This window comes from Palaemon carinicauda, chromosome 14, assembly GCF_036898095.1.
Source record: "Palaemon carinicauda isolate YSFRI2023 chromosome 14, ASM3689809v2, whole genome shotgun sequence".
Taxonomy (NCBI): Eukaryota; Metazoa; Arthropoda; class Malacostraca; order Decapoda; family Palaemonidae; genus Palaemon; species Palaemon carinicauda.
This window is the reverse complement of record NC_090738.1, coordinates 39,240,696-39,267,186: the sequence shown is the minus strand read 5'-3', so window position 1 is coordinate 39,267,186 and position 26,491 is coordinate 39,240,696. Positions and strand designations below refer to the sequence as shown.

Genomic DNA, 26,491 nt, shown 5'->3' with positions numbered 1-26,491 from the left:
GTTTCTCTCTTCTTTAAGACTCCCGACGTAAAGGTGGAGGCGAGCTCATTGGAGCCATCGCGGATGGCTTTATCCATACAGGATATGATAAGTAAGGAAACATCTTGGTCGGCAGACGAGATCTTCCTACTTAATGCTCCTAATGACCAGTCAAGAAAGTTAAACACTTCAAAGGCCCTGTATACGCCTTTAAGCAGATGGTCAAGGTCCGAGGAGGACCAACAAATCTTCGAGCGTCTCATGGCCAGGCGACGGGGAGAGTCTACGAGGCTTGAGAAGTCACCCTGGGCAGAGGCAGGGACTCCCAAGCCGAGAACTTCTCCCGTGTCATACCAGACGCTCGATCTAGAAGCAAGCTTAGAAGGAGGGAAGGCAAAGGCCGTCTTCCCCAAACTCCTCCTGGTATCCAACCAGTCGCCTAGAAGACGTAAAGCCCTCTTAGAAGAGCGAGAAAGCACTAGCTTAGTAAAGGCTGGCTTGGTAGCAGCTAAGCCTAGAGCAAACTCAGACGGAGGCGAACGAGGAGCAACAGCAACAAAGTGATCTGGAAAAAGATCCTTGAAAATCATCATGATCTTTTTAAAATCCATCGAAGGAGGAACAGCCTTAGGTTCATCTACATCTGAAGGATTATCATCAGGATGAGGATCAGCAACGTCCTCATCTGAAGGAGCTTCGTCCGACAACTGCTGAGTCTCAAGCAAGGGAGAGACCTGCCTTGGTGGCAATGCTTGACAAGCAGAGTCCACACGCACCGGAGTATCAGTAGCAGTCCAGGACGCTACGTCATGTAACTGCTTAACAGACTGACTAGCAACAACAACAGGAGCGGGAGGACGCTCGACGTCAACTCGAGACTGCCTTGACTGCCTAGACTGAGCAGTCAAAACAACTCTTGACTGCGGTGCTTGACGCTCAACGTCAAAACAAGTCAACTTCGCTGGTTGGCGAACGTCCTGAACGTCAACACGAGCATGCGGCAGCGGCTGAACGTCCACAAGCGGCTGAAAGTCAACACGGGACTGCATCGAGTGAGGCTCTACAAAACGTGACTCACGTGACTTTGTAACGTCAACGTCAACAGGACGAGCAAAGGCTCGTTTGGGCGGCTGACGGCCAGGATCTCGATCAGCTAAGCGGCGAGGATCATCGTGAACCTGCTCAGCAGAATAGTCCTCCATAAGAGAGGCAAGCTTATTCTGCATGTCTTGCAGTACAACCCATTTAGGATCAACGGGATTGGGTGCGGTAAGAGACGAGGGTAACGTCTGTGACTGCAAAACATTGCCTACACTAAGACTCTCGGAGCCTGTGTTACGCTTCTGTTTAGGCGGCGAGCAGTCTTCCGATGACTGCACAGGGTCAGAGCTGTCCCAATGGCTACAACCAGGACGCTGGACCTGTCCTGAAGGGACTGACTTTCGCTTTAAGGGTCTCGAAACCTTGCTCCACGGTTTCTTACGCGATAAGCCTTCGGATGACGAGGAGAAAACCGTCTCGCTCGTCTTATGGTAGGGGCGGTCTTGACGAGACACGCCTGAAACCATAGAGGGAACGTCTGTTCGTTGGTTAAAGCCTCTCGAACCCATAAGTCCTACGACATTACTTCTCCCTGGGGCATGGGAGCTTGCAAGAGGTCTCGGACTAGGCGAACGACAGGCACGAACAGACGAACCCTCTGTCGCAACACTGATAACACTTTGCGCACTAATCACTTTCTCCCCACGATTTTCTAATGTGGCACTCTGACACTTTAACTCTTTTACATCCGCCATGAGTTGATTACGGTCCGTAGCTAACGACTCAACTCTCTCGCCCAAAGTTTGAATGGCACGTAACATATCCCGCATTGATGGTTCCTGAGTGCTAGTAGAGGGTTCAGGCACAACTACTACTGGTGAAGGATTAGGTTCAGGGGCATGGGAGGAGGAAAATTCTAACGATCTAGAGGAACTTCTCCTCACCCTATCTCTCTCTAGCTTACGAGAATACTTGTCAAACTCAAGCCAATCGAATTCCGAAAGGCCCACGCACTCATCACACCGATCTCCTAATTGACAGGTTTTACCCCGACAATTAGAACACACAGTATGTGGGTCGAGAGAGGCCTTTGGAAGACGCTTATTACAATCCCTAGCATTACATTTACGAAATCTAGGAATTGGAGAAGGGTCAGCCATTTTGAAAAGTCAAAGAAAGTCCAAAAAACAATCCAAAGTCATCAACAATTAAATCTATCCAAAAAAGAGTTCAAGAGTTTAAGTTGAAGATAAAACACCTGCACTGCGAAAGCTCAAACCAAAAAGAAGTACTTCACCAAGACTGTTGAAAAACTCCAGGTTAACAGCGAGTAATGGAATCAACTTGTCGATCAGACCGACAGAGAAGAACTGGAGCTGTTTACATGTATATGCGGTATCTGGCCGATAGTTGGCGCTGGTGGGCACACCCGCAACCTTCATAGCGATCGCTCGCGAGTTTTTGTGTTTTTCTGTCGAGCCGCCGTTGACGTCAGCTATTATATATTCACCGGCTAAGTTAAATATTTAAAAAAACATAAACAGAGAAGCAAGACTGATAAAAGGTGTCCCACCCCTAGAAAGGATTACTCCTACACTTATTGATTTACACTAGCTGCCAATTAAAGTAAGAATGGAGTTTAATTATGTATAATAACCCATCAAGTTATGAGCACCGGACGTCTAGAATATCTAAGAGAATTGCTACATATTGTAGAGCCAACAAATCGTGTTGACACAGGAATAGTTAACCGAATATCTACTGCAGGCTCCAGACTAGAGCCTTTAAAAAGCGGCCACGAGACTATACAATAAGGTCGCACTAGCCATTCGAAAGGGAAAGGCTGAAGATATTAAGGCTTTCAAAGGAAAACTGAAGACTTTCTTGTTTTCTAAGTAATTCGAATGTGTGGATTTGACAATAAACGAGCAATATGTGGTGTGAAATGTTGAATGCCTTGGAATAAACATGATGAAATGACTGTGGACGTCCTGTCGAGAGTAGGGTTCTCCTGCTGTAAAGGACCAGAAAAGCAGACCTTATAATAATAATAATAATAATAATAATAATAATAATAATAATAATAATAATAATAATAATAATAATAATAAATTATTATTATTATTTGCTAAGCTACAACCCCAGTTGGAAAAGCAGGATGTTATAAGCCAAGTGAGGAGAGGAAATAAGGACAACTACAAGAGAAGTTTGAAGACAATAATATTAAAACTAATCTTTCACATATAAACTATGAAACCTTGAAACTAACAAGTGGATAAAAACTTCAAAATAACAAGAGTAAGAGAAGAATATCTTCTTTGCACAAGCTCTTCTCCCGTTATTATTTCAGGATGCCAAATAACTCATAATCAATAATTCAATCTCCAGTTATTATTTTAATTAACATCATTATCATTAGTTTCACATGCGAATTAGAAGTCACCGAAATAATTATCGATGTCCTCACGCGATAAAGTCCCAAATGGTGATCTACAGATTCTACAGCATCAGAGTGTCGGAACCATGAGTGAGAAATTTCGAGCATTCAGCAATGGAAAAGAGGAACAAGTTATTCCAGGAAAACTATGAATAAATTCTAAACGATAAATGAATGGGACTCACCTGGTGTACTGTATTAGGACTCAAATAATAAATCCATGTTTTCCTATTGGTCACTGTAATAAAACTTTCCGCGCGACAATGGACGCCATGTTTGGATCCAGTTGCTATAACAAATTCCGTTTGTTTGTTTTCGTTTTAGCACTCCACTAAAGCTTTTTGAGTTCTTTTCACCATTTAAACGTTTCTTTAGCAGGAAAATGTCAATTGCATTCAATAAAATGTACTTAGAATGAGGAACGATGATGAAGCTGGAAAAACAGCTGTTACTGACACTTACTATCACAACATGCCAAACACGACGGTCGACGAGTCAATGAATGAACTTTTAGTATGCTTGAAATTTGATTGGCTACGAAATAGATACCTTTATCCTCCTTTCTTTATGAAGTTTTACACTAATTGTTTTTAATAACTGACTATTCATAAAGAAACCAGTTTGTTAATTAGATATTATTTGATTTAAATACGCATTATCGCATATGAACGCCTCTTAATGAAAAATCGCCTAATTTTTCACCCTGCACCAATGACTGAATGATGTGACATGCAATTTTATACCTTGATTATCGGATGGAACATGAAAATATCTTAAAGTTTCGACTTATTTCAATAAATAAGTCCTGTACAACACAAATCGAATTTAATATATAAGTCAAATTTTTATTTTACAGGACTAATGAAGTAGTTCTTGTTTGATTGTGTTAATTAATAATATATATTCTCGTAATTATTCGAAAATTAATTTTTTTCTTTTATAAATACGTGTATTTTCTCCACACAATTTATCATATCTATGCAGCATTTAACTTGTGTGTAGTTACAGTAACTAATATTGTATTCTTCCGCTCCAGCTGAGTGACTGTCATGTGTCTTTCATTGATATTTGGGAAATAGCTTACTTCATACAATAACAAATGTTATTAACCCTAGTATCTCAGAATAAGGAATAGCAGTGTTCAACTTGGTCTTATCTTGGACTCTAGATTATGAAGTGTTTGGTAAGCTTAACATTCAACAAGAAATTCTGGTAAAGTTAAGGGGACAGTCTAGCCTAAGAAATTGTTGAATGTAAGAACATGTTTGATAACTTGTTTAGTTGTTTAAGGAATTCCGTTTGAGTATGTGGTCTTGCTAATTGATTAGAAGATCACAACTTATGTTAATGAAATATTACAATTGACAACAAGCGGGCGTAATGGACGTCCCAGTAACACATGCATTAGTTTGGTAGATGTTAATCCTCATCCTGTTTCCCCCCTCCCCCCAAGTATTATTATTGAACAACACGGGACAAATTCTACTAATAAATAAATGGGGTTATATATAGAAAAACTCGAGTTTTCTTTAAAAATAAACTTTATTCCCTTCGCAAATAAATAGTTGATAAGATAGACCATGATATATCCTACGGTAATGGGGCCGCTGAGCATCCCTGAGCCAGATCTGATTTCAGTACCCTTTGTCCCTGATTACCCTATTGTGAATATATCTCCCTCACCTCCCACGAGTGTGTTGAGTGGGGAACCTGATGTGTATGATTATTCAGAGAAGATCTTTCTTCTCCTTAAAGTATCTCCAATCCGAGCGTTGAAAGTCTCTCCATATTTCTGTTCCTGGAAACCTAGAGTTGAGCCTGCTATTTCCCCTTGTAATGAAGCAGCCTTGTTGAAAGACCCTTATTACGTCTCCTCGTTTCCACGAGCCAGGCTTGCCTCCTACACCCAGGGATCCTTGGCATCGATGTCCTCTAAAGAGTTCCCAGGACTCGTTCCAGGATTCTTCATCCCTATATGTTTCAGCTGTGGGCATTATTGTACTGTATTACAGGGTAATATAACCTAGGGAAAAAACTATTTTTTTCTATAGAAAAAGGTCCGCTCTCTTCGAAAATGACACTCGTTCCTGTTGCAAATGAATAGTTTCAGAAATGTATATATATATATATCTATATCCGCCAATAATGGGGGACCCCCAGTGGGAACTCGGGGTTTTGGGGGGGGGGGTAAAACAAGCCTTTTCTTCTCTAGGCATTACCTTCTTCGATGTATAATTAACCGATGAAAAAATACGCTAATTATCTATATCCTATACTAATGGTATATTTTTCATTTATTTGTTGACATTCTACGGGTCGGTTGTAGTCGCTCTCGTTCGTTCGTTTGTGCATAGCAATTTTCGACCTTCTGCGCATAAACTCATCCCACCTGCACATAAACTCTGCCTCCACCAATTGGATTACATCTTCTCGTATAACCCCTCCCCATTTTCTACGTCATTTTACCCACCACATTCAAATATACGACTTCACCCGGTTTATTCAAGTATTTTACTTGATCCAATACAGCTATACCATTCCTTTTATGTAATACCCATGTATGCGTAATACGTTTGACCCTTGAATTATACGTTTTATCCGATATCTTATAAAATCATCTCATTTTATATTCCCATTAAATATTATTTATTATACACTCCATTTTATCTTGCTATTATTCCTTTATACATTTTGTTATTACCTTGTCCTACCCAGATTTCACATAAATACTTGCTCTGGACAAGTTTCCCATTCTAGTTCATTCATGTTTGTTCTCTACACTACGTTGTTTTTCCGTTCACCAATCACGAACCTATACGTATGGAAAGTTTGCAGAGGGGGTTTAATATTTCCCAACCCCAACTTCCAACAAATCCTCTTCCGTGGAAACCTTTGTCCTAGTCAGGTCTTTGTTAGTTTAAGTGAAGTCTTTTTGCGTATTTTACGATGGAAGTTATAAAAACTAGTAACGACTGCAGTATTCCATACTTAAATGCATTTCGGTGAATTCTTTGGTACGGCATCCAATGTTGATAATTTTCTTAAATCTCATAATGTAATAATCCAACATTTGAGATAGCTAACACAAAGAAGAAACGGCGATGTGGATATACAGAAGTTAAGATGTCACAGTCACAACACCCCGGTGACCCTCGTTTCGTCGTCCCGGTTATGAAAGTACAGTAAGTCATTAATTTCTTTGATCTTAATGTGTTAGTTACAGTATACTAGTTTTTGAGCATGCACAGCTCAACATTACCGCTTGCCAGTACATACGAGCTTGATGTTTTATTTTCATGCGAGCGGAGCGAGCTAGTGGCGGAACAAGATCCATTATATTTAGTGTTGATTATGTTAACGTAATTATTGTAATTCTTAATGTTAGCGTAACATTGCTAATGTTAGTGTAACATGCTAATGTTAGCGTGCGCTGCTCAACATTACCGTTTGCCAGTACTTGTGAGTGAAGTGAGCTCGAATTGGAACAATACCCATTATATTTAAACATTTTAACAGAAATTATATGTTTTCCTGTAGTAAATAACGGGATCTAACCGGTTTTCACCTTCATTTCAACAGCAACAACAACCACCAGTTCGGCTACTTAAAGTTAGTCAAACTGGTTGTTCTGTTTGTTTGTGGTTGAAATGAAGGTCAAATTTGGTCAAATCACGTTATTTACTACAGGAAAACATATATTTTCTGTCCGAAATGATAATCTGTAATACACCTGAAGACTTGGCAATCCCAAGCTGTTCTAAACAGTTGCCTTCTTCTCCTTCTAATCCTACGAGTGCAAATTAGTCAAGCGTGACAAAACCTTCATTAATTCCCTGAGTATTGTCTATTCATGGTTCAGCCAGGCTGAATGTTCTATGTAACAAGTCTGTACATGCTGCGTTACTACGCTTGATGACGTCACCCCACACGCTGCCATTCCTGTGTGTGATGAAATTCTTCTGCAGGTTGCTCAGCCCAACAGAACCAAGCGAGTTGTCATGCCCACTTGTAATGACATCGCTCCACTTGCTGCCATTCTTGTGTGTGATGAAATTCCTCCTAGAGTTGGTTAGGCCAACAAGTCCAGGCGAGTTATCATGCCTACTCACAATGACGTCGCTCCACGCACCCCCATTTCAACGTGTGAGGTTATTCCTCCGTAAGGCAGCCTTGACAACGCTCCCTACGAGTATGCTACAATTCTCAAGCCTGTTTACAAACTGCACACCTTAGGGAATGTGCTATATCGACACATTATTTCAAAATCCCTGCGTAATTTTATAAACAACTGGCTAGATCTGACAACCCTAAAGCCACGAGTTATGCAAATAGCAAACCCAATGCTTTACATGAACAACCGTATACTTGTACTGTATGCTTCAAATATTACACATTCTTCAGAACAACGACAATATTATGTTTTGGTCAATTCTTCTTTTCACGTACTGGGAGTGAAAAAGGGGTAGGAAGCTTTTCCCTCTTTCCTGTGAGTTACACCGCCATCTGATGCAGATGATGTCACTTTTGTTGAGCACTGTAGGCAAACCCCGCATCATAGACGCTCCAGATGGCAACCTACAGAGAATTTCTTCTCTCCACGTAGGTTGATGAAAATAACTTAATGCTTCTGCCTCGCACTCTGCTGCTAGATGCAAATATTCTTATAATGGGAGTGAGCTGGACTCTTTCTCTGCCTTTTATTCCCGCCATAATAGGAATGCAACAAGGGAAAGGAAGGACGTCCGAGGAAAAGCCAAGATTCGTCCTATAATTCTAAAGTTGAACAACCAGTTATCCCAAAAGTAGAACTACCACTTGACCATGATATATCTCAAAAGTAGAACTACCACTTGACCATGATATTAGCACCATTAATGACTCTCTGGAGTCCCTCGTTGCACATGCGAGCACCAGCTCAGCTGATGTAGCCCCCTTTGAGGTCCTGATGTGTGGTTTAGAAGCATTGCAGTTTATTAAAATGGTGTCATCTGCCATTTGGATGTCCTAGAGGAGCCTCCTCACACGAAACCCATAACAGGCGGTGTGCTATTGATTCTACATATCCATAATCACAGGTTTGGTATGGCAAGCTCTAACCAAACTAAAAACATGCTAGCTTTGTTTACCATGCAAGTCTTGGCGTTTGAGAATTCCCTCAAGGCCAGCAGGTCCTCAAAGTTCCCGTCTTTGGCTATTTTTAGGCAGAGATGATAACATTTACACTGCTGCTTTTCAGAGCCTACTCACTATTAATGCTGATGTTGCTAATCTGGTACTGTTCGTACCGGTTCATAGATCGTCCGACCTCCCCCAATCTTTTCAGGTCCCGAAACGGCAAACATGGTGGTAGCGGCTATGTCCGCGATCCATCAGTTATTCTCTGCAATATAAGGGTATCTAATGTTAATCAGGCAAATGGTGATCACACTGCCCCACAAGTCTTTGACTAGAAGAGAGTGAAGCACATCATGCGACAGCCTCCTGCGCCTCCATGCATTGTGGTTGCTTAGCAACCGTATTATGATGCAATCAAACCTGTTTTTCTTTTGAGCGTTTGTTTATAGAAAACGAGACTAGGAATAACCCATTTGAATGAGTCAGGTTTGTATAGCTAGGAAAAATAGAAATTATTTTAGAAATTTGTGGTATTACAGTATTCAGAGAGAGATATCTCGACTCATATCAAACACTTAAAGCATATTGATATGAGGCTTACAGATATTGTAGTATTTCATTACACCTGCGAAATTCTACGCATTTTGTGATAGTCCTATTTATATAGAACTTGGCCGCAAGTAATGCCCTTGGTTTAAAATTTTTGCTTGCAGGTCAATGCTAGACTTGTAGCCCAAATCAAGTATTTGTTCTGACACAGATACAAACCTGGAGCTATTTATAGGGTATTACTTTTGGCAACGCTGAAAACTAGCCAAGATAATTTTAGTGAAGGATAATTAACCCATCTGCTAGTTAGCGGAAGGGGGTGGGGGTAGACTGGCTATCCTGCTCACTCACACCTGTCGGTTGAGTAACCACTTTTGCTTTGGCCCGGTAGAGTGCAGACGTGCTGTCTCTCTCTCTCCTGTTACAACAAAACTTCCTTGACTTTATTACTATTCCTTTTTCGTTTGTGTGTATCGGTGTGTGTTTGGTTATTGTCCCGCTATGCGAACATGTCCAGGTATGGAGGGCCGCCGCTGCGGTACTTTCATGTCGTCCGTAGAGACGGACCCTCACCCTTTGTGCCCGGCATGCCGGGGACGTCAGTGTTCGCGGGACAACACCTGTTCCGAATGTCGGGAGTGGCCTGCCTCCCAGTGGGAGAGGTTTGAGCGTAAGAAGAAGAAGAAGTCTAAGCGCGAATTTTCGCTTTCGGGGTTTTCCTCGAAATTGAAGAAATCGCGGATTTCTGCTTCTTCTACGCCTAAATCTCTGCCCGAAGCTACTTCTTGACCAGGCCCTTCCGGTGTCGGCTCCTTCGCTTCCCCCAGGGATCGCCTGTTCCTTTCCAGACCTTGTGTCTTAGTGGCCATCACTGGGCGTCGATGCCTCCCTTTCGAAGGAAGTTCTCATCGAACTCCTCCGTAGGGGAGCGGAGAGAAGGCAGTCATCTCCTTCCTCTGTGGAGGTTGATCCTCCTTTTGTGGGCGCAGGCGCTGTTGCCTGTCGGTCAGGCCTAGAGTCTGGTTCCGACGCCGAGGAGTTAGCTAACCCACCAGGGGCAGTGGCAGGGCTCTCTCCGAGGCAAGATTTCCCTTCGGGGGAACATATCTTTCGTTCGCAAAAGAAGATTGCCTCTTTACATCGGCGATCTCCTTACGCTTATGGCTCTCCTTCAGGGGCGGAACGAGAACCTTGTCATAAGCAACGTTTCCCTTCGGGGGAACTCTCCACCCCTGCGGAGGATTTATGTGTAGATCTCGATCAGTCTCCCCCTCAGGCAGTGTCTGCTGAACCTTCCTCTCCGGAGGTTCGTAGGGTGGATGGGATTATAACTCCTCTACACCCAGGACGTTCTCTCGTGCTGTGAGGAGACGTCTTTTTGACATGCTGATTCTCCTCACGTTGACCCTTCGTGGTCTCGTGACGATCACCCTTTGGGCTCTCGTCATGTTGATCCTGCGGATTTAGATGACATCAGGAGTCCTTCAAGACTCCGTCGTGCTGACCTTTCGGGCTCACGCGGCTCGAAACCTTCAGGTTTCTGTTACGCTGAACCCTCGGGTTCTCATAACGCTTGTAACGTTGAGCCTTCGTGCTCACGTGCCATCATTCACGCTGACCCTTCTGGGTCTCGTGACAGGAACCTCGGTTCCTCGTTACGTTGACCCTTTGGGGTCTCGTAACCTGAGTTACACTGAACCCTTGGGCTCTCGTAACTTTAGTCACGCTAAAGTTTCGTGACTGGGAAACTTCAGTTTCTCGTTGCGCTGACCCTTCGGGATCCCTTGACGGGTCCCCAGCTTTTACAGTCGACTCTTTCTTGTGAGAAAGGCGTCTGGAGACCGAAGACCAGTCATCGACCTCTCAGCTCTGAACAATTTTGCCGAGCAGACACCGTTCAGGATGGAGACGGCCGACACTGTCAGACAAGCTATAAGACCACGGGACTTCATGTGCACTCTAGATCTAAAGGACGCATACTTCCAGATCCCAATTCATCCGTCTTCCAGGAAGTAGCTAAGATTCATGTTCAATCAGAAGCATTACCAGTTCAGGGTACTGTGTTTCGGTCTTTCTACAGCACCCCATGTTTTCACGAGAATATTCACCCTAGTATCATCCTGGGCCCACAGAGTTGGCATCCATCTCCTAAGATACTTGGACGACTGGCTGATTCTGGCAGACTCGGAAGCCGCCCTACTCCGCCACTGAGACAAGCTTCTAAGGTTTTGCCAGGATCTGGGGATCGTGGTAAACCTCGAGAAGTCTCATCTGCTGCCCTTTCAAGAACTGGTATACCTAGGCATGCGATTAGACACCCTAAGGCACAAAGAGTTCCCATCAGACGAATGAATTCAGAAACTGAGGGAGATAGCACAGGTCTTCCTCATTCGGGAAGAGCTCCCAGTGCAGTATTTGCTTCACCTTCTCGGTCACCTCTCTTCCCTGACCCGACTTCTCCCCAACAGTCGACTCAGATGAGATCGCTCCAGTGGCGACTGAAATCCTAGTGGAATCAGCACACCAATTCCCGGGATCACCTAGTCCGCATAAGGCTAGAGGAACAGTCGGACCTCAGGTGGTGGCTGGTGGAGCCGAACCTCTGCAAAGGGGTCGATCTTCTCGTCTCTCCCCCGGAATTGATGTTTTTTCGGATGCATCAAAAGAAGGGTGGGGGGCTCACGTGCTGCACCATTACATTTCCGGCCAATGGTCCGAATCAGAAAGGTACTAGCAGATAAATCTCTTAAAGATGAGGGCAGCCTTTCTGGCCCTTAAAGAGTTCCACCAGGTCCTGGCGGTGCACTCCGTGGTGTTGATGAGCGACAACACCACAGTAGTAGCTTACCTGAGCAAACTGAGCGGTACCTTTTCGCAGCAGCTGTGCCATCTTGCAGTAGAGATACTCAGATGGGCAGAAGACAACACGATGATCCTATCAGCCTGCTTCATTCTGGGCAAGCGGAATGTGCTAGCGGACAAGCTGAGCAGAGCGACTCAGATAGTTGGCACCTAGTGGTCTTTGAATCCTCTGATAGCCAACAAAGTCCTGACTTTGTGGGGTTCCCCGACTGTTGATCTGTTCTCAACGGCCCTGAATTTCAGGCTCCTATTGTACTGCTCCCCAGTCCCGGATCCCCAAGCTCTTTGGCAAGATGCTTTCCAACAAAGATGGATAAACCTGGACACATACGCTTTTCCCCCGTTCTGTCTGATGAGAAAAGTCCTCAACCAGGTACAAGCAAGTAACAACTTGCAAATGAGCCTCATTGGCATCACGCAGAATAGTTCCCGGACCTTCTGCATCTCCTCACGGAGATCCCGAGGGAGCTCCCTCCACAACACGACCTCCTAAAACAACCATATGCCAACATCTTCCACAAAGCCGTATATTTGCTTCGATTTCACGCCTGGAGACTATCCAGCACCTACTCACACAGAGAGGCTTTTCGCAACCGGTTGCGAAAAGAATGGTTGGACACCTCAGGAGATCTACAGAGGCAGTCTACCAGGCGAAGTGATCAGTTTTCTGTGGTTGGTGTCGTTGAAGGGGTATCTCTCCCCTTGATGCCTCTGTTTCAACTACAGTATAGCGGAGTTTCTTGTATACCTTCGGGAAGAAATGCTTCTCTCGGTCTCGGTAGTCAAAGGCTACCGCTCAGCCTTGAGTCTCGCCTTTAGACTGAAAGGAGTTGTATTTCCTCCTCGTTGCAAATTTCTTTGCTCATACATTGTTACGAGCTTACTTGTCCCCAGGCAGAGCTAAGACCTCTCTCTTGGAACGTGGTTCCGGTCCTCAGGTCTCTGAAGGGCTACCCCTATGAACCATTACGCCAGGCCTCCGATCGCCACCTCACGTGGAAGACGGTGTACCTGCTCGCTCTGGCCTTAGCCAAGAAAGTCAGCGAACTTCATGGTCTATCTGCTGATGTCTCCTACTCCAGGAGATGGGGGGAAGTAATCCTCAACTACGTCCATGAGTTCGTAGCTAAGACTCAAAATCCGGGTGTGCCGGACTCCAGGTTTGGCCCATTTCAGATAGAGAGTCTTCGTTCTGTAACCGAAGATCTAGGCCAACTGTTACTATGTCCAGTAAGGAGTCTGAGGTGCTACTTAAAAAGAACGACAAAAGCTCGCCCCCGTGTACAAGCGCTTTTTGTCAGCACAGGGAAGGGCAAGAGGAGGGTCACGAGAAATACCATTTCCTCCTGGATCAGGAAAGTAATTGAATACGCTCTCAATCCAGACCCTCCTCTGTCCAACCGACCCAGAGCTCATGACGTCAAAGGCATTGCAACGTCTCTGGTGTTCAAGAAGAATTTTTCTGTGGCACAGGTAATGCAAGAGGACGTGTGGGAGCGTCAGACGACCTTCACAGCCCTCTACCTGAAAGACGTAACCCACAGGAGCATGGAAACCTTCTCCATTGGTCCTGTGGTGGCCGCACAACAAGTGATCTAGTGCCTTGGGCTCCTTGATGGACAAGTAGCAGAGGGTTGAGGGCTGAGGTTACCCGGGTTAGTCTGGGGTGAATGAAAAGAATGTCTGGCTCCCTTCTTTCTTTCACCTTCTCCCCCCCTGGGGAAACAGCTCCGCAAGACCGCAGCATAGCTGACCTCACCCCTCTGCAGGTAAGATTCACTTTCCTTGTGCATCCTGAGTATTAATAGATACTTTGTTAGGTCACCAATACCTCTTGAGGGAGGCTATTGGATATGTCTTGGAACTCGTGCTTATCCTCGAGTTCCTACGTAAAGACAAGCCACGAGTCTCTCTCACACAAGCTTCTGCAGGCCGCTATCATTGTGTTACCTTGTAACTACAGTACTGTACTTTGATTTTAGCAAGGGTAGGGTTCCTACTAATTAGATCAAAGATCAATTAGAAAGAACCCTGGGTCATAACCAAGGCCAGTTGGTAGGACTTCCTCCCTCCTAAGAGTAAGTCACCTTATAAATAGTGAAAGGTTTGTATCTGTGTCGGAACAAATAACAAATTTGGAAATAATTTGTATTTTTCCTAACATACAAACCTGGAGCTATTTATACAAATTGGCCTGCCATCCTGTCCCCCTAGAAATCCTGCCAGAAAGCAAAAGTGGTTGCTCAACCGACAGGTGTGAGTGAGGGGGTAGCCAGTCTACCCCACCCCCCTTCCGCTAACTAGCGGATGGGGTAATTATCCCTCACTAAAATTGCCTTGGCTAGTTTTCAGCATTGCTGAACGTAATACCCTATAAATAGCTCCAGGTTTGTATGTTAGGAAAAATACAAATTATCTCCAAATTTGTTATTTTTGTTTGTATCCCAATTTGATTGTATTCAATGTTACTGATAACCCCAGGTACTAATGTACAGTACAGTACAGTATTTGCCTTTTCCTTTCCCTTATACTTGTTAGTAATAGATAGGTAAAGAGCTATGAATTATTTTATATTTTAGGGATGATATCGACGAATCGATGGTGCTGTTTCATTCCCGATTCCCAGCTCATAGTGATCAGATTCACCCCACAAATGCATCGGCACTCCTCACCGTGCCTTCTACATCTGAAGTAGATGGGTCCGAGCAAGCTGATGATAATGGTCGTGATGGTCTCTTTCCAGCATCTTATGACAGATTTGCCGTGCCAATCCCACCTGGAGAAGGTAATTGTTTAGTAGTATCTGATTAAATATCAGTTGGGGATTTAGTTTTTCTTGATATTTTTAATTAAATTCTAGTGTACAGTACAGGTACACTATATGACAATGTATATGTTATTTTTGCCTAGGCATATTACAAACGTAAGGTTTTAGTCATTACCATCAGTGCCACCTCATCATTATAATTTTTGAAAGGCTAAATCTTATTATTTAAAGGGGAGACAAGATTATTTTTACAGCATTTTATGTCTAAAGTGAACTAAAAACTGTAAGGTAAACCTATTCTTATTGGGGACAAAGTTACATTTATGATTGTTTAGTCATGGTATACAAATAAGAATTAAAAATTTCTTTTTATATTGTTTTAATTTTATCTTGTCTTTTGCTCCTTAGATGTTTTGCCTGTGGTGTTCAGTGTTAAAGTACGTGACATCTTTGCCATTGATGAAGCTTCTATGGTAAGAAATGATATCCGATAATGATTGTTTGTGTTATCGTCATCATTTATAAAGCCCTGCAGTACAGTACAATATAGTTTTTTCAATATTAAACTTAGCCGGTGATCATATAAGCTGCAACTCTGTTGCTCGACAGAAAAACCTACGGTCAAAATACGCCAGCGATCGCTATGCAGGTGGGGGTGTACATCAACAGCGCCATCTGTCGAGCAGGTACTTAGTACTCCAAGTAAACAAAGAACCAATTTTCTCTCTGTCGGGCTACCGGCAAGACCTACTAATACGCTGTTACTAACTGGATTTGTTTTCACAACTATTTGGTGAAGTACACTATTCTAGTTTTGAGCTTTCGCTATGCAGGAGTTTTATCTTCATCTCAAAACTTGAACTCGTTTTGGATAGATTTAATTATGGTGACAAAGAGAGTATGGACTCTCTTTCACTTTTAAATGGCCGACCCTTCCCTTAGACGGAAGTGTGTTTAGGTTTTTAGTAATTTTGCTTAACACGTTATAGATCTATATATTTTATATCTCTCCGCCTTTATTAGGCCTCTTCGATTAACTTTCCTTTTATTATAAACATATAAAAAAATAAATTTTTATGTTTTGTTTATATGCGACCTTTCCTGATAGTAGGCGGTCCTAACTTGGAACCGAAGTTAATCAACGTTGAGCCCGTTATATCGTATTTAGCCTTTAAAGAATTTAAAACTTTTTAAATTTAATGTTTTATGAAAGAATTTCTTTGATAGTCTTCGTACTGTTTTCAAAGATGAACTAACGTTTAGTTTTTTTAGACTACGCAGTTGTTGACGTTCAGGACGTTCAACATGCGCTCTATCGTTACGATAGAGAGAGAGTGTATCACGGTTTCACTTTGCAGTAAGAGTAAATCGATTCTGACGTTTCGTTCATTCTTTCTTAGCTTAAATGTTTTAAATTCTAAATTAAAGGAACTTTTTATTTGGAAAACCTTTCAGTTTTTTCCTTTAGTAAAATAACATGTTTTTTTGACGATATATAATTGGGCTCTTCTCTTAGGTGCGAAATCAAGAGAGAAAGAGAGAGAGAGATAGAGACGGAGGGAGAGAGAGGAGAGAAAACGTTCCGTTCAAGCGGGTAACATTGTTCTCGTGTTACTCTCCTCCCTAGTCGCTGTACGGGTTAGAAGGTAAAACGTTTCTAGGGTTTTATTCTTGTCCCCAGGCTATGTGCGGTGAGAGATTGTAAACGTAGTTTATTTGAACTAGTGTTTAGTCTCTTTCCCAGCCACTGAATTTTTTATCTTTATATATGTTTTCTGTTTTTTGCTAGTATTAATGAGCTGCATTATACGACTGATTTCGCAATTACTACCTTTTAATGAAGGGTAGAATTGCGTGTTTCAGGTAGAAATCAGTAAAAGTTTCGATTTCAGTGAAATAAGTGCAAAACAGAAAATCGAAGTGATAAAGTGATATGCGCAAAGTGTTACAGTGTTGCGTCCGAGGGTTCGTCTGTTCGTGCCTGTCGTTCACCTAGTCCGGGACCTCTTGCAAGCTCCCAAGCCCAGGGGAGAAGTAATGTCGAACGACTTATGGGTTCGTCAGGCCTTGATCAACGAACAGACGTTTCCCTCCGTGGTTTCGGGCGTATCTACCCAAGATCGCCCCACCCACACAAAGACGAGAGAGCCCATTTATTTCTCGTCTGCGGAAGAGGTTTCTCGTAAGAAATCATGGACCAAGGTCTCGCAGCTTATTAAGCGCAAGTCGGTCCCTTCCGCGCAAGTCCAACGGCCCAGTTGTAGCCACTGGGTCAGTTCGGACTCGCTGCAGTCTTCCGACGACTGCTCACCTCCTAAGAGAGGCAAAGCGGTACCGCATCAGGCAGTCACACCGTCTGTTGCCGCACCTGCTCCTGTAGACCCTAAGTGGTCTGTGCTGCAGACCATGCAGTCTCAGTTAACGTCATTGATGCGGGACTTTCGTGCGGAGAAGGTTGACACTGCACCAACCTCTAGCCTACAACCAACACGGTTGTGCGTCCTGTGGACGCTGAGGCAACCTTCTGCCGCACTCCAGCTGAGAGAGTCCCGCCACCCATGCGTTCCAGTGTACCCTGCCAGCCGCATGTTGACGTTCAGTAACGCACGGAACCTTCCGTTGACGTTCGCGAGGCACAACAACAGTCTAAGTTGTTTTGTTTTGACGCGGTGCGTCAACCTCCGCATTCTAGAGTTGTTTTGACTGCTCAGTATAGACAGTCAAAGCAGTCTCGAGTGAACACTGTATGTTCTCACGCACCTGTTGTGGTTGACAGTTCAGTTGTTGACAGTTCACAGACTGTCAAGCAGTTACATGACGTTGCCTTCTGGTCTGCTACTAATGCACCAGTGAGAGACTCACTGAGATAACCTAGCTTTTATCGGACAAGGTTCCTGTAGATGAGAAAGTGCTGTTCTCCCTCCTACTGATATTCCCTTGAGGACTCTGTCATTTGGAGAGGAGCCTTAAGCTGCTTAGCCTCCTATGGACTTTAATTAAATCATGATGATTTTTTAAGGATCTTCGTCCGGATCTTGTAACTGCTGCTCCTCGTTCGCCTAAACGTCAGAACTTACACTAGGCCTAGCTACTTCGAAGCCGTTGTTTTTAAGCTAGTGCTCTCTCGCTCTCCTAGAGAGCGTTACGTTGGCTAGGCGACTGGTTTTTGCACCAGGAGGAGTTTTAGGGATACAGCCTTTGTTTTCCCTTCTTTTAAACTGGCTTATAGAGCGAGAGTCTGATAGGACACGAGAGAAGTTCTCGGCTTGGGAGTTCATGCCTCTGCCCAGATAGACTTCTCAATTCTGGTAGACTCGCCCTGGCGCCTAGCCAGGAGACGCTCCAAGTTGTTAACAGGTCAACTTCTCACCTTTTGTCAAGCCTTTGAAGTTTTGCTGTACTATTATGTCACACATAACAAGGCTTTCAGGGATGGTAAATGGTTCCGCCTCAGTCGCTAACCCCGTCTGTTGCCACACCTGCTCCCGTAGACCCTAAATGGGCTTTGCTGCAAGACATGCAGTCCAAGCTTGCGTCCTTGATAGAGGACTTAAATGCGGAGAAGAACCTTCTGGCCAACAACCTTCCAACCGGTTGGTTGTGCGCCCTGTTGACGCTGAGGTAACCTACTCGCGTCTGCCAGTTGAGGTGGTTCCTCCTTCTGGCCAACAACCTTCCAACCGGTCGGTTGTGCCCCCTGTTGACGCTGAGGTAACCTACTCGCGTCTGCCAGTTGAGGTGGTTCCTCCACCGATGCGACCCAGTGTGGGTTGCCAGTCACACGTTGAAGTTAAGCGACGCTCGGAGGTGGTTGTTGACGTTCAGGACGTTCAACAACCAGCAGAAGTGACTTGTTGTGACGCAGTGCGTCAACCTCAGCAACCCGGTAGGGTGTTGACTGCACAACCCAGACAGTCTAGACAGTTTCGGGTTGACGCTGTACTTCCTCGCGCACCCATGGTTGTTGACAGTTCACAGACTGTGCAGCAGTGCCATGATATTTCGTCCGGCTCCGTCACGCATCCACCAGTGCGACCGGATTCAGCGAGTCAGACGTTGCCCACTCCGTTGCCGTTTCCTCATCAGTTTCGGATGAGGAACCCTCTGATGAGGACGTTGCTGAACAAGACGATCAGCCCCCAGCCCTGCTATCCATCCAGAAGATGCTGAAGAAGGAACGCTGCCCAGTCAGGCTGTGGATGAGTCTGGTAGGGACACTGTCATCCGTGGATCATTTTGTGTCACTAGGAAGACTACACCTCCGTCCTCTTCTATACCATCTAGCTTTTCACTGGATAAAGGACAAGACGCTAGAAGCGGTCTCGATCCCGGTTTCCGGAAAGATAAAGTCTTGTCTGACTTGGTGAAAGGATTATATCAACCTTAGAGAGGGTCTTCCCCTGACTGTTCAGACTCCCAACCACGTTCTCTTCTCGGACGCATCGGACGTAGGCTGGGGTGCGACATTAGACGGTAGGGAATGCTCGGGATTATGGAACTCGAGTCAAAGGACAATGCATTTCAACTGCAAGGAGCTACTGGCAGTACGTCTGACCTGGAAAAGCTTCAGGTCTCTCCTTCAAGGCAAAGTGGTGGAGGTGAACTCGGACAACACCACGGCTTTGGCGTACATCTCCAAGCAAGGAGGGACCTACTCTCTGACATTGTACGAGATCGCAAGGGACCTCCTCACCTGGTCAAAAGGTCTAGACATATCACTAGTAACGAGGTTCATCCAAGGCAACTTGAATGTCATGGCAGATTGTCTCAGTCGGAAGGGACAAATAATTCCAACAGAATGGACCCTCCACAAGGATGTATGCAAGAGACTTTGGGCCACCTGGGGCCAGCCAACCATAGATCTCTTCGCAACCTCGATGACCAAGAGGCTCCCAATATTTTGCTCACCAATCCCGGACCCAGCAGCAGTTCATATAGATGCCTTTCTACTAGATTGGTCACATCTAGATCTATATGCATTCCCTCCGTTCAAGATTGTCAACAAGGTACTGCAGAAGTTCGCCTCTCACGAAGGGACAAGGTTGACGCTAGTTGCTTCCCTCTGGCCCGCGAGAGAATGGTTCACCGAGGTACTTCGATGGCTAGTAGACGTTCCCAGAACACTTCCCCTAAGTGTGGACCTTCTACGTTAGCCACGTGTAAAGAAGGTACACCAAGGCCTCCACGCTCTTCGTCTGACTGCCTTCAGACTATCGAAAGACTCTCGAGAGCTAGAGGCTTTTCGAAGGAGGCAGCCAGAGCGATTGCTAGAGCAAGGAGAACATCCACCCTTAGAGTCTACCAATCGAAGTGGGAAATCTTCCGAAACTGGTGCAAGTCAGTATCCGTATCCTCGACCAGTACCTCTGTAACTCAAATAGCTGACTTTCTCTTATATCTGAGGAAAGAACGATCTCTTTCAGCTCCCACTATCAAGGGTTAAAGAAGCATGTTGGCATCAGTCTTCCGTCACAGAGGCTTAGATCTTTCCAACAATAAAGATCTACAGGACCTCCTTAAGTCTTTTGAGACCACGAAGGAGCGTCGTTTGGTTACACCTGGTTGGAATTTAGACGTGGTACTAAGATTCCTTATGTCAGACAGGTTCGAACCGCTACAATCAGCCTCCCTGAAAGATCTCACATTAAAGACACTTTTCCTGGTATGCTTAGCCACAGCTAAAAGAGTCAGTGAGATTCATGCCTTTAGCAAGAACATCGGAATCTCATCCGAAACGGCTACATGTTCTACAACTTGGTTTTCTAGCCAAACACGAGCAGCCTTCTCAGCCTTGACCAATATCGTTCGATATTCCAAACTTATCGTATGGTTGGAAATGAACTAGAAGAGCTCTTAAGTTCTATTTAAAAACCTTTACGAGGCCCGTCTGAAGCTTTATGGTGTTCAGTTAAGAATCCATCTTTGCCTATGTCAAAGAATGCTTTATCCTATTTTATCAGACTGTTAATACGAGAAGCTCATTCCCATCTGAATGAGGAAGACCAAGCTTTGCTGAAGGTAAGGACACACGAAGTTAGAGCTGTCGCAACTTCCGTGGCCTTTAAACAAAATAGATCTCTGCAAAGTATAATCGACGCAACCTATTGGAAAAGCAAATCAGTGTTCGCGTCTTTTTATCTTAAGAATGTCCAGTCTCTTTACGAGAACTGCTACACTCTGGGACCATTCGTAGCAACGAGTGCAGTAGTGGGTGAGGGCTCAACCACTACAATTCCCTAATTCCATAACCTTTTTAATCTTTCTCTTGAAATGTTTTATTATTGTTTCTGGGTTGTCCGGAAGGCTAAGAAGCCTTTCGCATCCTACTTGATTTGGCGGGTGGTCAAAGTCATTTCTTGAGAAGCGCCTAGATTAGAGGTTTTGATGAGGTCCTGTTGTATGGGTTGCAACCCTTGATACTTCAGATCCTAGGGGTCGCTCAGCATCCTAAGAGGATCGCGAGGCTCCGTAAGGAAGACGTACTTAAAAAGGCAGAGTAAATTGTTCAAGTTGACTTCCTTACCAGGTACTTATTTATTTTATGTTTGTTATTTTGAATAACTGCTAAAATGAAATACAAAATACTTAGCTCATAATAATGTAAACATGTAATGCTGGTCTCTACCCACCCCCCTGGGTGTGAATCAGCTTATATGATCACCGGCTAAGTTTAATATTGAAAAATGTTATTTTTATTAATAAAATAAATTTTTGAATATACTTACCCGGTGATCATATATTAAAGGACCCTCCCTTCCTCCCCAATAGAGACCCAGTGGACCGAGGAGAAAATTGGTTCTTTGTTTACTTGGAGTACTAAGTACCTGCTCGACAGATGGCGCTGTTGATGTACACCCCCACCTGCATAGCGATCGCTGGCGTATTTTGACCGTAGGTTTTTCTGTCGAGCAACAGAGTTGCAGCTTATATGATCACCGGGTAAGTATATTCAAAAATTTATTTTATTAATAAAAATAACATTTTAACAAAAGTTTGTTCTTACATGAATACAAACTTTTTTTTTTTTTTATTATTATTGTTATTATTATAAGCTAGGCTATAACACTAGTTGGAAAAGCAAAGATGCCATAAGCTCAAGGACCCCAACAGAGAAAAATAGCCTAGTGAGGAAAGGAAACTAGGAAATGAACTACAAGAAAAGAAAAAAAATCAAAATAAAATATTTCAAGAACAATAACAACATTAAATTAGATCCTTCACATATAAACTTACATACATACATATACCAAAGGCACTTCCCCCAATTTTGGGGGGTAGCCGACATCAACAAAGAAACAAAACAAAAAGGGGACCTCTACTCTCTACGTTCCTTCAGCCTAACCAGGGACTCAACCGAGTTCAGCTGGTACTGCTAGGGCGCCACAGCCCAACCTCCCACATTATCCACCACAGATGAAGCTTCATAATGCTGAATCCCCTACTGCTGCTACCTCCGCGGTCATCTAAGGCACGGGAGGAAGCAGCAGGGCCTACCGGAACTGCGTCACAATCGCTCGCCATTCATTCCTATTTCTAGCACGCTCTCTTGCCTCTCTCACATCTATCCTCCTATCACCCAGAGCTTTCTTCACACCATCCATCCACCCAAACCTTGGCCTTCCTCTTGTACTTCTCCCATCAACTCTTGCATTCATCACCTTCTTTAGCAGACAACCATTTTCCATTCTCTCAACATGGCCAAACCACCTCTACACATTCATATCCACTCTAGCCGCTAACTCATTTCTTACACCCGTTCTCTCCCTCACCACTTCGTTCCTAACACTATCTACTCGAGATACACCAGCCATACTCCTTAGACACTTCATCTCAAACACATTCAATTTCTGTCTCTCCATCACTTTCATTCCCCACAACTCCGATCCATACATCACAGTTGGTACAATCACTTTCTCATATAGAACTCTCTTTACATTCATGCCCAACCCTCTATTTTTTACTACTCCCTTAACTGCCCCCAACACTTTGCAACCTTCATTCACTCTCTGACGTACATCTGCTTCCACTCCACCATTTGCTGCAACAACAGACCCCAAGTACTTAAACTGATCTACCTCCTCAAGTAACTCTCCATTCAACATGACATTCAACCTTGCACCACCTTCCCTTCTCGTACATCTCATAACCTTACTCTTACCCACATTAACTCTCAACTTCCTTCTCTCACACACCCTTCCAAATTCTGTCACTAGTCGGTCAAGCTTCTCTTCTGTGTCTGCTACCAGTACAGTATCATCCGCAAACAACAACTGATTTACCTCCCATTCATGGTGATTCTCGCCTACCAGTTTTAATCCTCGTCCAAGCACTCGAGCATTCACCTCTCTCACCACTCCATCAACATACAAGTTAAACAACCACGGTGACATCACACATCCCTGTCTCAGCCCCACTCTCACCGGAAACCAATCACTCACTTCATTTCCTATTCTAACACATGCTTTACTACCTTTGTAGAAACTTTTCACTGCTTGCAACAACCTTTCACCAACTCCATATAACCTCATCACATTCCACATTGCTTCCCTATCAACTCTATCATATGGTTTGATTTTGTAGTGTCCTTCTACCAGAAGTGCTGCGTACTATAGCTGAAGTCTCTTCTACTCTTACCAAGAGGAAAGTAGCCACTGATCAATTACATTACATTGTAGTAGTAAACCCCTTTGAGTGAAGAAGAATTGTTAGGTAATCTCATTGTTGTTAGGTGTACGAGGACAGAAGAGAATGCAGTAAGAATAGGTCAGACTATTTGGTGTATGTGTAGGCAAAGACAAAATGAGCCATAACCAGAGAGCGGGATCCAATGTAGTACTGTCTGGCCAGTCAAAGGACCTAATAACTCTCTAATGGTATGTCTTCAGCAGAGCTGGAATGACCAGTGATTCAATGAAGAGGTAGTAAATGAGAGGCAATGAATGCTGCCAATGTCTCTGCCTGTTTTCTTGTCAAAGACACACTGCTGCTCTCTGGATCAAATGATATCGATTCTCTCTTATTTTTTCGGTTTGGATGGTTGACAGTTGACTTCGCCTTAATAATGGAGACAAAGCAGGATTTATGCAAATTCCCAGAAAGGATGAAAATTGTGTGGGAGGTTTATGAATAAACTTACCATTGATCCTAATCTATTTACTTTATGTGAGGAGAGTTTGCAAAGGAGAAGGAATAGTCTAAATGAGACAACTTAAGCTCAATTTTTGAGTCGGTGACCATGGAAGCTTCTGCCCTGGCCATTCTCAAATCAGTCTCATGGCTATATTTCCCACCTCAACCATCCTGCAAGTCCCAACCCTAAAGGTCAAAAGTGCAATTCTAGCTGAATGATTAAGGGGAGATAGGTTTGTCTTTTATAAGAGTACAAGTTACACAACTAAATACTTCTCATCTCTATGAGCTGATAGGGTGTTACTAAACTTCTTCTGCACTCATGTATGGGACCAGGGAAACTGGCATTTCAAGGTTAATGAAGAACATAACGATGTTTAGTTCTAGGGGGCTTTCTCCCACCAATAGGCAAGTCTCCCAATTTGTAAGGACAAAAGTTTCATATTTGTATAGGAACATATGATAAATTTTAAAAGGAATTTTACTTTTCCCAGCTACCCTTCCCATCTCAACCACTCCTAGCGGTCCTGAGCCTAAGGACAATAGTGAAGCATGTTTGACAGGCAAGAGGGTTTGGCTACTCGCTTGAACAAACTGTGTCATTAACTACCTCATTAATAAATCTACCTCCATTTCAGCCCCGCTGGAGACCTATCTTTATTTTGAAGAACTTGAGTTTGTATGGTTGGGAAAAGTACAAACTATTTTAAGAATTTTTCATTTTTATTTGTTTTTAAGTCTGACATCCCAAGAATCATTCTTTTTTATGTTAGTAAGATCATATTTGAGGCATGTCAATAAGCCATTAAATATATTTTTGGTCTGTAGTGATGGGATGTCGTAAAGAATCCAGTTTTAAATGTTTTTCTTGTTCCATTTTACTGGCCTGTTTTAGATATCCATGACTACAGTTTTTCTCAATTCCTATTAGGATATCACGTTGGAGTGGTATATCCGGATGTATTGGACTGACCATCGCCTTCGGCCTCCTTTGCGTTACTTTAGAGATTCATCGCCGTGGATTAACATTGATCCTGCTCACACAAGTCAAATGTGGATACCTACTGTGTATATAGGTATTGTATAATTTGCCGATGGTGACTAAAGATTTTGCAATAAGTAGATTGCATTATGCAGTTGCTTGTGGACTGAGTATTTTATAAAGTGTTAGCTTTGTGACATACCAAATTTTCTGTTACTCGGAACTAGGTCACATAGCCTATACAGTGCATTTTCCAGTATTTTAGTAATGTCACTCAGCTGTGCCAGTGTTGGGGATGGAGAGCCTTACACTCCAAAGACTAAAATGATATCAGCTGCCGAATAGGAAAAATTTTAAATTTTATGAATAGAACTTACCTGGCAGTTATATATACATAGCTGATAATCTCTATTTCGGCAGAATTTTTCTAAACGTGGCAACCGCCTTGTGGTGGTTGGGTGGTAACACCCGTTAAAGGGTGGTAGGAGGAATCATTCCCGTTTTCTGTTCTTCAGTTCATCTCTGCCGGCCGGATCGACAACACGTTGGTCCGTCACTAAGAGTTTTTCTTCGCTTTCCCTGCTCGGTGTACCAGTCTGCTTTTTTGGTGAAGTACTCTGATTTGGGGTTTTGGCGATCGTGTTTTTTGTTTTCTCTTAGCTTTTTTGCTGTTTTCATTATGAGTGAAAAGAGTCATTACCGTGTCTGTGTGAATGAGGAATGTAAGGTGAGACTACCGAAAATGGCGGTAGACCCTCACACCGTGTGTTCGAATTGTAGGGGTTTTGTTTGTGCCCTTGATAATAGGTGCGGGGAATGTAAAGTTTTGGATGAGAAAGATTGGTTGATTATGAAGCGCTATGTGCGTAAACTAGAGCTCGATAGAGTTAGGAGAGCTTCTAGGTCTAAGTCTAAGTCTGTTAGTGGTAAGGAAGACAGATTTAGTGTAGATTTATCTATTGAACCTATAATTGATTCCTCTTTGGAAGTTGATCCTTCCCTTGAGTTAGTAACTCCTGCACCTCCTACAGGTTCCGTATCTACGGATGACCCTCGGTACGCTAGCCTGGCTGCCGAGTTGAAGGCCATTAAAGAACAACTGGAGGCCTTTAAAGGTAAGGAAAGTGAAAGTGCTTGTGTTAGTGCAGTGGAGGTGGCGACTGACCGAACCTGTCATTACCCTAGGCCTAGACCTCTACCAAGCTCCCAGGACCAAGGGAGAAGGTACGTCGATGACCGAAAGGGGGTGAGAGGTACGTACCCTCGGTCAGCCGTCGCCTCAGACAGTCCTGTTGTCGATTCCCAGGCTGCTCTTGACCGTCACGGGAAAGACGTGTCGGATGTGTTGTTTTCTTCTCCGAATTCGTCCAGACGTAAATGGAAGTTTGAAGCTTCAAGACCTACTAAGAGGAGATGGAACCGCGACAAACGGTCTCGTTCTTTCTCTCCCGGTTCTAGCAGTTATGAACCTTGTCCGTCGGAGGATGATTTCGACTCCGTGCCTGTGAAAAGGGCGAAGCCGAAGCCTACTGCCGAAGATCCTCCCCCTTCTACGAGTGTTATTCGTCAGCCCTCCCCTTCGGGGCCGCAAGACCCAGCTGATGTTGCTAAATCCTTTATGTCTGTCATG

At 43.9% G+C, this 26,491-nt stretch overlaps 1 protein-coding gene across 5 annotated transcripts in view; it reads left to right on the top strand.

Moving 5' to 3' along the window:
* Window positions 1–4,488: 4,488 nt before the first annotated feature.
* Window positions 4,489–26,491, top strand: part of LOC137653173 (glycine receptor subunit alphaZ1-like) — a 68,545-nt gene continuing 46,542 nt past the window's right edge. For 2 of the 5 annotated variants that reach the window (XM_068386553.1, XM_068386552.1), the window contains exons 1-4: window positions 4,489–4,669; window positions 14,563–14,768; window positions 15,159–15,223; window positions 24,811–24,955. In XM_068386553.1, coding sequence (XP_068242654.1) covers window positions 4,629–4,669; window positions 14,563–14,768; window positions 15,159–15,223; window positions 24,811–24,955 — 457 coding nt within the window. In that variant the 5' untranslated portion in view covers window positions 4,489–4,628. Of the gene's footprint in view, window positions 4,711–6,516; window positions 6,635–14,562; window positions 14,769–15,158; window positions 15,224–24,810; window positions 24,956–26,491 lie in introns of those variants that run through there. The other 3 variants (XM_068386555.1, XM_068386554.1, XM_068386556.1) reach the window with 3 other exon arrangements.